Genomic DNA, 16,697 nt, shown 5'->3' with positions numbered 1-16,697 from the left:
TTCAACCAATAGAAATGTGTGATTACATTTGAAAAAAAGGGGGAAGCACTGAGATTTGAAACTTACATGTATATGTGTGGAAAAATAGAGGGAAAGTTTGCCATTATCTGGTTCTGCTGAGAGGAGAGAGGTGAACACAACAGAGATCCTGGCTCTGATAATCTGCTGTTTGAGTGCCACATTTCTTTCACAACTAACTAATTTTAAAGGTGAGTTTAGAGTTTGAGAGGGGATGTATATGGTAAATTAAGAAATGAATAATAGAAAAGCAATTCTTTTTGTTGAAGTTGTGTTTATTATTTTCTGTTTTGGGAGAAATTTAAATGTGAGGAACATGTAAAATAATATGGACTATGTTTTCACGATAAATTAAGGTGTACTGGAAAAAAAAAGAATAGTTTAAGGGTTTGAGGTTGGACTCAGTAATGCAAATACATTCAGCATCACTAAGGCTGGTTGCCCTTGCTGGAATGTAGGCAGCCACCCAGGTTACACATGGTGGTGGTCTGAAAAAGCAGTTTGGACATGTGCATTTAAGAAAATCAAAAAAGTAGTTTCAACCAATCAAAAGTTGTGTTTCATGATCACATGACCTACCGTACGCTTACGGTACGCTTACGGTACGCTTACGGCAAAAGTGCGCATGCGCGTAAAAAAGACACGCGCTTGAGCGCATGCGCATAACAGTCACTCCCCGACACTTCCGCGTAACGTGCGCGTGTAGCGTACACGCGTACGCGTCCCACGCGGAGTACGCGCGGCTACGCAAATTGCGTAACTATACGCAAGCAGCGTAGAAAAATTACGGACGTTACGTGAACCGTACGCTTACCGTGAGCTTACGGTACGCGTACTAAAAAAATAATAAAAAAAATAGAAAAAAAGTACTGCTAATAAATTTTACATGTTTATTTTAAAAAATATATTAAAAAAAACATATTAAAGAATTTTAAAAATTTAATCATAGTCTTTATAAAAGGTAAGAAAATTAAAATAAAAATATGTTAGAAAAAATAGAAGAAAAAAAAAAATTAGCATTTAAAAAACCTTGCAAATTCACTGAAAAAACCATGGGTTTCACACACGTTATAGTTAGGACTTAGCATTTAAAAAACCTTAGAAATTCAGTGAAAAAACCATAGGTTTCACACACGTTATAGTTAGGAATTAGCATTTAAAAAACCTTAGAAATTCAGTGAAAAAAACCATAGGTTTCACACATGTTATAGTTAGCTGGACATTTTACTCGTAAAAAACCATTGAAATTGCCCCGTTATAGTTAGTTCAGCTAACTATAACTCGCGCGCCCGCAATGCACTGCTGATGACGTCACATATTACATCACTCATGACATGGTCAGTGACATCACTCATGACATCACTGATGACATCTCAAATGACATCACTGATGACATCATCCTTGTGATAGAGTGGCAGACCTCCTCTCACCCTAATATAACCTTTGATACACACATACAAAAATAGAGACTAAAATTTACAAAAGAATGGACATACCAATAACAGTTACAACAACCTCTTCAGTAATTCTAAGATCCACATACACATCCATTCATTCACCAACAGTTCAATACAGTCACTCATACATGTACTCACTTATCATATGTACTCATACACCTATACATCCTGTTACACAATGCCACTTATCCATAGAGCTACTCACACACATAGTCACCCATGCTAATAAAGAATAAAACATACATTTACTTGCATATACAGTTATTCACACACCACCACACTTACTTCTACGGAAACTTACACATACTTAGTCTTTTAAACAATCACTTATAGAAACACATACTTATTCATACAGGAACTCTTCCAATGTCTCACTCTCACATATACTCACTTATTTACACCAATAGTCACATATACTAGTTTAAAACATATGTAGTTACTCATAAAGACACTATTGAGACAGTCATTCACTCACTAACACACCCATACACACACTCATTCACCCATGCAGTCCTGCACACATGCTCTGATCAACACATACAAACAGTGAGTCAATCATTCATGCACCTATGCACTACGTAATACCCCCCACCGAACCATGCAGACACTCAGACTGATACTCAAAAAACCAACTAATATCCTATATAGACACCCATGTAGATACTCACCAACCCATGCAGCCACTTATACACAAAGTGAGAGACTGATACAGATATTTATATATTTAAACATTACTCACTAAGCCATGTATTCACTATGATACACTTAATCAGTCAGTTACACAATCAATTTTTCAATAAGAAATCATCCATTTAGACAGTAATATACCCATTTATTCTTTCATCGACCTTGAGATATACATATATAAAACATATTTAATTTTCAGAAAAACACACATTCACTGGATGATGTCATCAGTGATGTCATTTGAGATGTCATCAGTGATGTCATGAGTGATGTCACTGACCATGTCATGAGTGATGTAATATGTGACGTCATCAGCAGTGCATTGCGGGCGCGCGAGTTATAGTTAGCTGAACTAACTATAACGGGGCAATTTCAATGGTTTTTTACGAGTAAAATGTCCAGCTAACTATAACATGTGTGAAACCTATGTTTTTTTTCACTGAATTTCTAAGGTTTTTTAAATGCTAATTCCTAACTATAACGTGTGTGAAACCTATGGTTTTTTCACTGAATTTCTAAGGTTTTTTAAATGCTAAGTCCTAACTATAACGTGTGTGAAACCCATGGTTTTTTCAGTGAATATATATATATATATATGTATTTTTTTATAAAGTACACTAATCTCTAGGGGGTATATAATACCATACACATGTAACAGTACTACTTGAATCAAAAAGAACATACTTCCAAAACTACACTGAGAAGATAATGTTGTGCAACACAAATTAGCATATGCATTTACTCAGACGTCATTTAGAGCTGAACACATAGTCATGATATATCTTGAGGTAACCACCCATGACTCTTCCTGAGGCAACCACCCATGGTTCCTCCTCTGTCCTTGAGATCCTAGTGATCGTTTACAGACTGGACAACCCTCCTCAGGCATCTATCTTAAAGGCACCTTCACACCTTCCCTAAGGATCCCTAGTGGACCCCAGTGCATACTCTTTAGATATCAGGAAAACAAAATAAAATTATTTCATTGGGCCGAGTGCATCACACATTGCCTACCTGATCATCTGACCAGTAATGCTGCTGTGCATGGTCTTCCATGGTAAAACAACCTGATGGCTCGAAATGAAGCTTTCAGTGTCACAGGCTGGTCAACGAAAGCCCTGTCGCCTGGGTCCTGCAGGAAATGAAGTCCAATAAGCAGGTGCTCACACCAAGACTTGAAGGCCCACGAACAGTCCTGGGACAGCAGTGCATCAAACCCCTGCAGAGATCAACAGTTCACATCCAAGTCACTGCACCAATTTGTAAAAGCAGAAAATATGTAAGAATAAACAAAGACAAACACACACAAGAGCTTGAAGAGTGGAAGCTTAATTGCCAAAGAACTGCAGTTGAGACAGCTTGCAGTGAAGACTGCAGAGAAATCTGATTACAGAGTAAAAAAACAGCTTTATATACAATTTGTGAAGCCTTCAAGCATGTTAATTATTAACAACAGCACCATGACATGAGCATTTCTTGAATATGTCCATGCATACATTTGCTTTACACGTGATCGCACTGGCGCACATGATTGTGCTAATATGAGCCAATTTTCTACACTCCTGCCTCCTGACCCACAATCCGAGCCTGCTATCTTGTCTTTATCAAACATATATTGTTTGATATGGTCAGCAGATGCTCATTCTTTCAGCTCTTTGCGCACAATTTCCTCACATGATATTTGCCATGAACAAAAACTTTATCCAAGCAGGAGCAAAGCAGATTTACATGTTCAAATTAAAGAGATATTTCTAAGAATCAACTCGCTGAACTGGCTTTTGTACTCATGTGAAGGTGAGAAGGCCATTTCTCAGAATTGAGCAATGCCCAGCAACTGACACACACACACTTTACAATTTTCCAATCATTCCTTTCTTGCAGAATTTCAGACAGTTTATTTTAACTATTTCTGTAACATAGAGCTGTGCCTGGTAAGCGAGCACTTATTATGTCTAAGCAAGTTATACACAGAAATTAATGCAAAACTATGGTTCACTTTAATTTACCTATCGGGGAAATACCTTCTATGTTTTTCTCTTAGAATAGCTGGACATAGTCCCTGCAGCCCTTTGTAGGTGATACAAAGAACGTTAAAAAGTATCCTACGGTGCACAGGGAGCCAGTGTAGTCTCACCAAGGTTTCAGAGGCAGACTGAAACCTCTGGCTTTTTATAAACATCCTGGATGCTGCATTCTGGAGAATTTTGATTTTTTTCAATGGAGCTTTAGACAACTAACATAGAGTCCATTCCAATAGTCCACCCTGGACATTACAAGGGCCAGAACTACAGTTTTCAGCAAGTTCAGAGGATGAAACTGAGACATTTTTCTGAGCGTACAGAGCATGTAAAAGGAAGTAGAGATTACCCTATTTACTTGCTCTTTAGAGGCAAGCTTGTCATCTATCAGTATTCCCAAATTTTTCACTTTTTTCACTGGCACCGGATGTGGACCTAATTCATCTGGCCACCAAGAAGGATTACAAAAAGAAGTGAAATTCCCAAATAAGATAACTTCTGTTTTTGAGGATTGCAGCCTAAGGCAATTATCATCCATCCATGTGCCAACATCCCACATACAGTTCCATAACATCTTGTTAAGATCTTGGAAAGGGAACTGACAATTTGTGTATCATCAGCATATGATACAAGCGACAAACCAAAAGAGTTCACAATGGCCGCAAGCGATTTTACATAAATATTGAAAAGGGTTGGGATTACCGATGAGCCCTGAGAAACCCCACATGATAAGGAGAACGATTCGGATATAAAATCACCATGGGATACCGTATGGACTCTTTCAATCAGAAAGGATCTATAACGAGCCAAGGCTACACTATCTACACTGAGGCCTTCCAACAAGTCAATCAGAAGGTCATGATTGACCGTGTCAAAGACTGCAGTCAGGTCGGTAGGATGAGGGCAGCATTGAACCCACTATCAACTGTGGCCCTGATCATCTCTGTGGCTACAATAACAGCAGATTCAGTGCAGTGCCCCTTGTGAAACCCATATTGGGCATCATCCAGCAACTGATTATGATCCAGAAAATCTAATAGCTGAGAGTTAATTTATTTCTCCAACAGTTTAGCAGGGAAGGGCAGCCTTGAGGTTGGTCTATAGGTGTTTGGGTCAATGGTAATCATATTAGATTTCTTAAGCAGTGGAAGAATTGATGAAGATTTTCAAACTTTAGGAAAGATGCCCATCCTAAACACAGCATTAAAAATGGACTTCAGTTGCACAGCCACCAAATGAGGACTAAGTTGCAAAATCTTTGGAGTGCAGGGATTGTGAGGTGAGACAGATTTAGTGGACAGATTCAGCTGTCTAACATGATCTACTGAGAGATGTTTAAACTCAGATAAAGAAGCCTTTCTGTTATTGCTGAAGTGAATGTCCTTCCTAATAGAGGGTATTGATGTGTTAGAAAAAAACTTGTTAAAAATAGTCTCAACTTTGTTCATAAAAAACAATGCTAAGGAAATGCAGAAATCCTGGCTAGCACCTTCCATGCTCTTAGCAGTAGCAGAATAGAGTTTAGTGACAGCTTGAAAAAGGGCCTTAGAGAAGCAGCTGATAGAAATAATAAAGTACTCTGATTTTTCCTTAATTGTAAGCATTTTATATTCTGCCAGCAAAGATTTATAGTTTTTCGTTTTCATTATTTTCATAGTTTTTTCTCCAGCTACGTTCTTGTTTAAGACAGGCTTTCTTAGCTGCCCGAAGCATTTCACCAAACCAAGGAGACATAGGTTTGCTTCTCTTCGATGAAAACTGTTTCACTGGAGCCAGCACATTAGCAGCTGCAGTCAGCCAAGAGGGATAATTGGATACCATTTTATCCGGATCGTCTGACTCAGTTGGCTGGGAGTTGAGCAAGACCAGATTGAGTTCCTGCGATTCAACCCGGATCCACGCTTGGGAAAAATTTGGTTTCCCAGGAGCCTTTTCAGGAGCTGAACTAATAAGCAGGGCAATTTCCCAGCTAACTACACTGTGATCAAACCAAGTAACTGGCAATATTGCCAAGTAAAAAATGGAAATACAATTAGGAAAAATGTAATCTAAGGTATGACCAGCCCGATGGGTTGGCCTCATCACATGTTGCTCTAAACCAAATCCCGACATTAAATCAGCAGTGCATCTGTGTCAGGGTCACTGCGTTTCTCTAAGTGGAAGTTGAGATCACCCGACAAAGTTAAATCAGATGTGAATAGGGAGAATTCCAAGGGCTGGCTGATAGCATCAATAAAACAGACTTTTGGGGCCTGGTGGTCTATGCAGCAAGAGATCATTAAGCGACTAGATCTTAGTAAGCTCTAATTTAAAAACCAAACCTTCGAACTCCAAATTAGGAACAGAGGTGAAAATAGCAGAAAAGGTGCTGCAATATATAACCACAAGCCCCCCCCTCCTTTTCTATCCTCTCTATCCTGCCTGTGAATCATGTAACTAGGTGGGACTACTGCGGTCATCTCTGGTTCCAAGGACTGATCTGCCTAGGTTTTTGTTACAAAAATAATATCTAACTGATGTGTGTCTATTAGTTCGGCCACTTCCAAATGGTGTTTATTAAAGCACATTTAACCTTAGAACCAGAATCAGGGAGAGTGACCATCATGCCTAGGCTTGAAGATCCAGACAACAACAGCCCCTCCTGAGAGCCCTCATGAATAAAAGAAGACCTGACACCTACCAGCTAACATGTCAGGTGCTGTCGGGCAGAGTTTGTGGCAGATAAAGCTCTGACCTGGTGGTATAACACCAGCAGAGCATCCCTCGAGTAGCTCGTCTGCACCCGGTCTTCGATGTTCAACCAGTGTTTGGCGTGCCCGCAACATGCATCCACTGTGCAGACACGCACTATGCCTTCCTAAAAAGCCCGTCATATGGAGGGTCATGTCAAGGGTGTATCTAAAACTCCACACTACTATACAGCTCGTTGAAAACAGGTGAGGGTAACTAAGAAACAAACTGGGGTCCAGCAACCCACTGCACAAGAAGCAGGCGCCCCTGTCCCCGTGCAGTACTGGTAACAGAAAATAAAAGGCAAATAATACTTGGAGAAACGAACCCATAAAAAGTTTTAAAACAGGCAGGCGACTCCTGCAAACGCACACAAAATTAATTGAGCCAGGCACCTCCACAAACTGCGCCAATGCGCATAGAAGGAAATAAACAGTGACGAGAATGGTCTTCACTGACCTTGTCACAGGCTGGGCGGATACAATTTATGCCTTCCTAAAAAGCCCGTCATATGGAGGGACTTGTCAGGGGTATGTCTAAAACCCCGTGCTAATATATCGCTTGACAAAAAACAGGTGAGGGTAACTAAGAAACAAACTGGGTTCCAGCAACCTCCTACACCAGAAACTGGCTACCCTGTCCCAGTGTAGTACTGGTAACAGAAAAGTAAAGACAAATAATACTAGGAGAAACAAACACACAAAAATATAAAAAATGGACAAGCTTCACCTACGAAGGCACCCAAATAGATTGGAGCCAGACATCTCCACAAATTGCGTCAAAACACATACAAGGAAATAAACAGTGACTAAAATGGTCTATGCTAGCCTTGTTACAAGTTGCGCAGATGCACTCTATGCCTTCCGAAAAAGCCTATCATATTGAGGAGCATGTCAGGGATGTGCTTAAAAAACAGCACTACTATAGCACTTGTCGAAAACAGGTGAGGGTAACTAAGAAACAAACTAGATTCAGCAGCCCCCTGCTCCCATGCAGTAATGGCAACAGAAAAGTAAAGGCAAATAATACTTGGAGAAGCTAACATATTAAAAGGTAAAAAATGGGCAGGTGACTCCTACGAAGGCGCACAAAGAGAGTAGAGCAAGGCACCTCCACAAATGGCACCAAAGTGCATTAGAGAATAATATGAAAGCCGGGCAGATAGCAGCAGCTGGAGAACTCTTCAGAAAACACAAGTTTGCCTTACATGCAACATGAAGTTTAACTTCCCTGCAAACTGAGGATTGTCCCGTGGTACTCTCGCAGTCAGTCCCACTAAAACAAAAACAGTCTTACCATTCCTACAGTGTTTTTGAGAGGTAAGATCCATAACTTATGTACATACCCTTCTCCTAGTGCTTCATGTATGCCCACTTGATGGTGTTGTAAGCAGTATTGGAAGTGAAAAGTCAAAACTGGCAGAGAAATAAAGCTGTAAATGATCAAATCTGCAGAAGGTGTTTCTGCAACAATGTTGTAGTTTTTCTACCTTCTCTATGTGTAACATAGTGTATGTTGCATCCTTCTTGGTCATGATGGTTAGCTGTTTTGTAAGGTTGTATGGTAAAAACAAGTTAGTGGCATTAAGGTGTTTCCATGGAACACGACGAGCAGAAAGTGTCTGTAGACATCAACTTAGCAATATGATAGATCTAAGCTGCGACAGTCCGTGTTGTAAAGAAGACATGCCACTCTGTATGATGTCGATAAAAGACAACACAATGTTACCCAGAGAGTATATCCTTGTGGATAAAGTAGTCATACCATTGTCAACTACTGCCAGAGCCCTTTCTAAGTTTGCCCTGTGAATTTCACAAAGACTCTCAGCAGCTTCCTGCCTTGAAACATTTCCACACTTCATTGCATATAGCACACAGAAAGCTCTTTTGAAATGTGCTTCGAGGACCTAATGAGAGGTCTTGTAGTCTCATGTCTTCGGAAAGAAGGGACATGTGTTGTTTCATCTGAAACAACATGGAATATTTAGGCCAATCAAGGTACAACTTCCCAACGCTGTATGTTGTTACCTCCTCCGAGTGTTGAGTCTGCACATAACACAGGTCAGGCCTGTTGATCCGAAACTGTCTGATGTTGTGAAGAAGACGTGCCCGAAATCCTTTAATGTCTAACAGCCACACTAACCACCCTTCTGATTGGTAAGTGAAGAATTGTATGTGCCATTGCAAATATTTTGTCTAATGTTTCATATGCCAATTCACAAATTGTGCAAATGTGGGCATGTTTGGTGCGTTTGAATCTTTTATCTTGGCCAAGACAGGATGTTTGCTGCACAGTTTTATTCAGGAAAATTATTTGGTGTTGCATAAACCATGCTCTAAATAAAGCCTTGTTCCCCTGATCCTGACAATCTCTAGTTCCCCCAATGGATTTTAAATCAACATTGTCTCAACCAAAAGTCATACCCTTTTGTTGACAGCTGGGAAAAAAATATGCAGAGTAAATCAACTTTGTGTCAGTGAGAATATTATTCTTTACATTGCAGGTGTAAGTTTATAGTAATAAGACTCTGGGTCATCTGTATTGTGACCAGAAAAATTTACAAACTTCTGTGCAAAAATGTTTTAGCTACCCCGTGGTGGTGTAGGGCAGTGCTCTCATTGTGTGCATTTAAATAATGTTTATGGAGTACTTGCTTTATGAAAAAAATGGTGACCATAATGTTGAAAACAGAACATTTTATCATAATTGGAACTACCATCAAATATTTCGTCAGTATTAAAAACTTTAGTATGCTCCAGATCATCTAGCACTGTATCACTATCTCAATCATTGGAGATAGTACTAGGACTGATAACATCATGTAAGGAAATTCTAAATACATATGGAATCTGCAGACTTTTAGTCGGCCCAAATATATCATATTATACCTTATCTCAAATAATTCCATCGGAAACCGGAACAGCTGAAATGTTCACTGGGGAAATGTCTCTTTGCACTTTGTGTGATGAAGAATGGGGTGTTAAAACAAAATTTACCAGTTCAACAGTAGAGCATTCTGGGAGATAGTGTCCGTTCAGAAGCAAGGAAAAGACTGTCACAAAACCAATCCAAAGGAAGAGGAAAAGTAACAAAATTGTAACTCAAATGTTTTTCGATGGAGGGATAAAGTATGTATTTTTCAGCCAAATGTAAATTTCATGCAGTCTACCTTGGAGCGGTGGATCAGACGAATCAGATGAAGTAGCCGGAGGATGTTCAATTGAAGGCTATATAAAACTAGAAGTTGATTCTAATGGTTGTGTCTTTGTCTGTTTCCAGAATTGAAATCTGTGTTTCCATACATATTGATTGTATGGCATTTGATGGTGTGACCGGAAGAAGTGATACTTCAGTGTTAGCTGTCCCCAGCCGGGAAGAAGAAACTTCATCGCTGATCAAATGTTCCAACGGAACCTCCTGTAGGGTAGTGAAAGGAGACAGGTAACTACACAGTATCCCTCTTGGCCTACTATGTAGAACCAGCCACATGATGTGGTTTGATGAGATCTATAGACACAAATCTCTTTTGGTTTGCCTACCAGAAAGTGGCGGTAAAAGTAGAATTCTAGTACCTTCAACAGCCAGGACAGGTACAGGCACTCTGTAGTATGACCAGAATTCCTTCTTGCCCACTTCACCAATGGTGGAAAGTTTTTGCTGGACATTACACTGAGTTTCTCGAAAGTTGTTCAGTTCCTGCAAAACATTCCCAAGTTCACTGATGTCAAAAGGTGTTCCTGCCGCCACTGTACTGAGACTGTCGAGATCTGGAACCCACATCTTAACCTCAAACAGGATTTCATTGGGAGTTTGACCACCCAGGGATTTTCTAGGCAGATTGTTGAGTGCTCTCTGTACCAGATACAGGCGGTGAACCCAACTGTGACCTGAACCTAATGCCCTAGCTGTTTAAGACTGCTTTGAGTCATGGTTCTTCCTCTCCACTACCTTGCTTCCATCTGGATGATAGGGGCAGGAGTATGCACAGTCACTACAAATATTTCACATGGTATCTCTGTGAGCCCTGGAAGTAAACATCAGGCCCTGCTCCGCATGGAATGTGGCTACTGCGTATGTCCTGATGAAGACTTGCAAGTCTTTTAAAACAGTTCTGACATCAGCGGATCGCTGAGGCCAAACCCATAGGAATAAAGAGCAGGACTCCACTGCTACCGAGATGTATTTGTAAGCCCCATTTCATTGTAAGGGGCAGCAGTGGTCCAAATAAACACAAGCAGAGGCTTCTCTTAGATCAATAGAGGTGTTTGTGGTGGCGAGCTATGGTGGAGACCTTCATCTGTTGGGAGATGTCACATTTAAGGGCAAAGTCTTTGGCCTGTGTGATGAAACCTGGTCACCAATAGCATTGCTGCAATAATTAAATTGTAGCCGCCACCACTGCGTGAGCAGATGCAAGGCCCTCATGTGCTGCTAGGATTAACCCTAACCTCCGATTTGTGTTTGGTAATACTCTATCTCCCAGTCCGGGATTTATGGGCAAATGGAATAGCCCCAGGTGGAACTATTTCTTTTCTACAAGCTTTATTATTTTTCAATAACTGTTCTAAAGCCATATCTTATTATCTGTATGTTGGATTTTTGTTGTTTTGTTCAATTTAGATAAAGATACTTTATTTCTCTAAACTGGTGTGGGCCCATTTGTGGTGTTATCACTGTATTACTGTGTGTTTTGCGTACAAATACTTTACACATTGCCTTTGGGATAAGCCTGTCTGTTTATGCCAAGCTATCCAGGGGGTGAGCAGGGGTTATCTAAAGTGTGTTTCCGCCTTACTGGACTAGAAGCAAGGGTCCCTATTTGGACAAAGGTACCTACCTCTGCCAACTAGAGGCCCCCATTTCTAAAATTGGTGGTCAGGGCTGAGAATTTGAACTTGTATTTGTACTTGACCCACAGTGATTGGTCACTAGTTTAGTGCAGACCACTACTCAACCACATACTTTGTTTTATTTTTGGTTCTAGTTTTGATCGGACTCTTAAAGGATCCACACACCATGTCTCTAATGGTAAACCAGCAAGTAAGGTTGCAGAATTGGAGTTTGACATTGAAATGTTAAGTAGTTGCAATGTAGATCAACTCAAGCAGTTCTGCAGGAGCTTTGGATGTCACTTGAGGAGCAACTCTAGGAAAGAGGAGCCTTAGGGACCTGGTGGGAGGCCACAGAAGCTGGGGAGACAGATGATGCAGATGTGGATGGGGATGTGCCAGAGGGTGGCTTCAGATCCCAGGATTTGCCTGTTGGGAGAGCAGCCTCTGTGACTGGCAGAAATAGTTCATCTAGGAATCCCTCTCCAGAGAATTGGAGGACAGGTAAAGGGCCAGAGCTCATAAATTGGTGGTTATGAGGCTCTCAATTAAGTGATTGGAAATGGAGCTCTATGAAGGAATCGCAGCTCGCCTCCTCTGATGACTATAGACCATGCAGAATGCCACCACCAGACTCATCCTGGATCTCCATAGACAAACCTACATCACTTCCTTCCTCAGGGAATTCCACTGGCTCCCTGTACAGAAAAGATGCCAATTGAAGCGAACAATACATACAAGACCCTGCACAACTGCGGATCCGGTTACTTGAAACACTGCCTGAACTTTCACCAGCCCACCAGGCACCTGCACTGCATGTCCGTTTATATAACCCTCACCCCCCTCCCATATCTGGCATAGGCGATGTAGATGTTGCTCCTTCTCCTACCTAGTAGCAAAGACATGGAACAAGCTACCCTTTCATCTACGGACCACCCCATCTCTTTCAGAGTTCCAAAAGTCCCTGAAGACCTGGCTATTCTGCAAATCAAAACCAAAGGGGATGATGGACGGAGTGTTGAACATTGCAAGCACTCACCCCCAGTCAACTGATCTGGGTTTAATCCATCATCATTCTTAAGCTCACTCCGCCATTCCAGTTCAAACATGGCCATATGCAAATCAGTCTGACTCTGTCCCTCATGGGAACAGTCCAGCCCGAACTGCCGAGCCATGTCTTCACTGGACCGGAAACAAGCATCCTGGGACCGGCTTCGGGTTCATAACCCTCATCAGCCAGGCTATCTTGAATCCAGTGGCAAAGTGAGCAAGGGACCCACGTCTGGGCATACCCTGCCAACTTAGGGCGAACAAAGCAAAACCAAAGGGGATGATGGACGGAGTGTTGAACATTGCAAGCACTCACCCCAGTCAACTGATCTGGGTTTAATCCATCATCATTCTTTAGCCCACTGCGCCACCACAGTTCAGACATGGCCAAATGCAAATCAGTCTGACCCTGTGCCTCATGGGAACAGTCCAGCCCGAACTGCCAAGTCATGTCTTCCCTGGACCGGAAACAAGCTTCCTGGTACCGGTTTATGGCTATTCAGCCGTCATCAGCCAGGCTAGCTTGAATCCAGTGGCAAAGTGAGCAAGAGACCCACGTCTGAGCATACCTTGCCATCTTAGGGCGAACAAAGCAAAACCAAAGGGGATGATGGACGGAGTGTTGAACATTGCAAGCACTCACCCCCAGTCAACTGATCTGGGTTTAATCCATCATCATTCTTTAGCTCACTCCACCACCCCAGTTCAGACATGGCCATATGCAAGTCAGTCTGACCCTGTGCCTCATGGGAACAGTCCAGCCCGAACTGCCAAGCAATGTCTTCCCTGGACCGGAAACAAGCTTCCTGGGACCGGTTTCTGGCTAATCAGCCGTCATCAGCCAGGCTAGCTTGAATCCAGTGGCAAAGTGAGCAAGGGACCCACGTCTGGGCATACCCTGCCAACTTAGGGTGAACAAAGCAAAACCAAAGGGGATGATGGACGGATTGTTGCACATTGCAAGCACTCACCCCCAGTCAACTGATCTGGGATTAATCCATCATTGTTGGACCTGGCCCATTTGGCCGGATGGTCCCTAGACTTTTCCCCTTCCACCTGTACTTTTTCTGACCTGTTGTTGGCTATTTTATGACTCTGGGCACTTTACCACTGCTGTTCAGTGTTAAAGTGCATATGCTCTCCCTATTTAAAATGTATATGTTGGTTGGATTCCATGATTGGCTTATTTGGTTTACTGTCAGACCCCAGTAAAGTGCACCAGGAGTGCCAGGGCTTGTAAATACAAATGCTGCTGGTGGGCTTGCAGCACTGGTTGTGCCACCCACAGAAGCGGCCTGGTAAAATGTATCTAAGGTCTGCCATTGCAGAGCCTACGTGCAGTCTGGTACTGTCATGCTGACTGGGTAAGTGCACACACTTGCCAGTCCCTAAACCTTCCCTTAACTTCATATCAGTCACCCCTATGGTAGGCCCAAAGGCAGGGTGCATTGTAAGCAGAAGATAGGACAAGCCCTGCTGTGTGTGGCATGTCCTAATAGTGAATTACAGCCATTTTCGTTTTTCACTATTGTAAGGCTACCTGTTCTCCGTAGGCCAGAATGGGCTGTTAGAATTGTTACATTCTATGATCCTAACAGACCCAGGTAACATGGTAGAAATTCGAGTTTAGTATGCCTGAACTCAGAATAATAAAATACATCTTTTAGTAAAGTTTATTTTAATATTCTGTGTTTGCAAATCCCACTTTTAGAAAGTTGGTATTTGCTTGCTTGACCATTTCAGCCCGCCTCTGCTATGATGTGTATCTGCCTGTCTGGTTGTGTGAGTGACAGGGCTGGGAAAACCCAGAGGGGCAGGGCTAGGTAGCCTGGTGGTGGATAGGAAGATTGGCAGTCGGATGGGTGGGAGGAGTACACCTGGGCTCTGAATAGGGTTTGTGCTCTGCTACCACAATGCTGGCTCCTCCTCCTGTGGAGCGGCTGATGTCTCTGCCCTGCACCCTGAATAGAAAGGCAGAGTCATGTCAACAGAGTGCTCAAGAACTGGTTTGCACTGGGCAAAGGCCCCTCAACCCCAGAGGAACAAAGGAATTAGGGGTATAAGTATTGGGACCCTGCTCCCAAGAAATTAGATCCTGCTGAAACAAGAAGAACCTCTGCCAGAGGAGAAGGAACTGGGAAAGCTGTAGGAGGAGTACTGTCCCTGACCTGGGGGATTGGCCTGCAGTGGTTGCCTTGCTGCTGAAGGAGAGGAGAAAGACTACTAAAGACTTTGCTTCAACTTGTGCTTTGAAAAGATCTCCAAGGGCTTGAACTGAGCTTGCCCCCTGAACGAAGTCCCAGGACCAGTGGACTTCACCCCCAGCTCCCCAGAGTCCTTTGGAAGTGCCTGCTGCTGTTGTTGGGCCTTCTGAGGGACTGCGTGTTGCAAGGAGCTGGAAGCGCGACGCAAGGAAGAGAAGCGTGCCGCCGTCGGAGCTGTTGCCGTCGCATCTCGCAGAGAGTGTCGCCGCTGCAGCATCGCATCGAGCGGAAGCGTCTCGCATCATTCCGGAAGTGTCTCGCAACGCCGAAGAAGCGTGTCGCCATCGGAGCCATCGTAGCTGTCACATTGCACCGCATCGAGAGAAGAGTCTCGCATCGAGGAGGAAGCGTGTCGCCATCGCAGCCATCGTTGTTGTCGCATTGCACCGCAACCAGAAAAGCGCCTTGCATCCACAGAGCAGCGTGCCGCCGTCGGAGCCGCTATCGTCGCATCTCGCAGAAGGGGTGTCGCCGCTACAGCATCGCATCGAGCGGAAGCGTCTCGCAACGTCGGAGAAGAGTGCCGCTGACAAGGCCGCTGTCGTCGCATCTCGTCAAGGGTGACGCCGCTGTAGCTGACGCATCGAGTCGAGTCGTCTCGCAACATCGGAGAAGCGTAACGCATTTGGAAGATCCCGTCTTTATTTCTTTTGCACCAAGAACTTCAACGCATCTGCATCGCTGCAACACTTTCGTTGCCCTGCGTGTCGCATCTAAGGCACATTGACTTAAAGTGTCGCATTTAAGAACTTAAGAGAAACTAAGCAATCATCTACCAACTAAGCAAATGTATTGTGTATTTTTAATCGTTTAATGGTCTTGTGATAATCCTATATAAAAAATCCTTATTTTTAATATAAATACCTGTGTGGTGTCCATTTGTAGTGTTGTCACTTGGTTACTGTATGTGTTCACAAATGCTTAACCTATAACGCTCTGAGATAAGCCTTGTCTGCTCGCGCCAAGCTACCTAGAGGGTGAGCAGGGGTTATTTTAGTAGTGTAACCCCTCACCCTGACTAGAGGAAAGGTTCCCTGCTTGTCACAAGTACCTACCTGTGCCAACCAGAGAACCCGGATTCTAACAATCATCATTCTGCAAATCAAATAGACAGTGCCAGCGCCTGGATACCATCATAAATGAGAAGTAGTGCTCTACAAATCTACTGATTGATTGATTGAAGTTTACCCAATGCCAAGCCACTTGAATTTACCCGGTACACCAACCCCTTCCTAAAGGATCACATTGCCAAAAAACAAAGGTGGGTTGGTACTAGCTCTCTGTTCTAAAGAAAATGAAACTGTTTCTTTGATGAAGTGACATCAGAACTGCTGTTCAGTCCCTTGTACTCTTGCATGTGGAGGGTGGTACCGCCCTCGAAATGGCCTTTGAGACTCCACACTATTACCCCTTAAGGACATCCACAACGCTGCAGCACATAACCCCATCCTGGTGGAATTCCATTGGTTCCCCTTGCCAGCCTGCGCCGTCTTAAAAAACCACCTGCATCATTTACAAATCCATCAATAATAGCACCCCCACTTATCTTGCAGACAAGCGCACCATCTCTGGTGGTTCTTGCCTCACCCGCAGCTAGGACACCATCAGACTGCAGACTAAGAAGAGTGAAAAAGAAAAAACACA

General features: G+C 42.9%; 1 protein-coding gene across 3 annotated transcripts in view; it reads right to left on the bottom strand.

Annotated features, from left to right (window-relative positions):
- LOC146855076 (uncharacterized) overlaps positions 1-3,377 on the bottom strand; it is a 488,645-nt gene extending 485,268 nt beyond the window's left edge. For all 3 annotated transcript variants that reach the window (XR_014980784.1, XR_014980783.1, XM_085650559.1), the window contains exon 1: positions 3,177-3,377. Coding sequence is in view for 1 of the 3 variants with exons in the window: in XM_085650559.1 (XP_085506685.1) it covers positions 3,177-3,218 (42 nt within the window). In the remaining 2 variants the exon portion in view is untranslated. The remainder of the gene's footprint in view (positions 1-3,176) is intronic.
- Between the last annotated feature and the right edge of the window lie 13,320 nt (positions 3,378-16,697).

This window comes from Triturus cristatus, chromosome 4_1 (genome assembly GCF_964204655.1).
Source record: "Triturus cristatus chromosome 4_1, aTriCri1.1, whole genome shotgun sequence".
Taxonomy (NCBI): Eukaryota; Metazoa; Chordata; class Amphibia; order Caudata; family Salamandridae; genus Triturus; species Triturus cristatus.
This window is presented reverse-complemented; position numbering and strand designations above follow the sequence as displayed.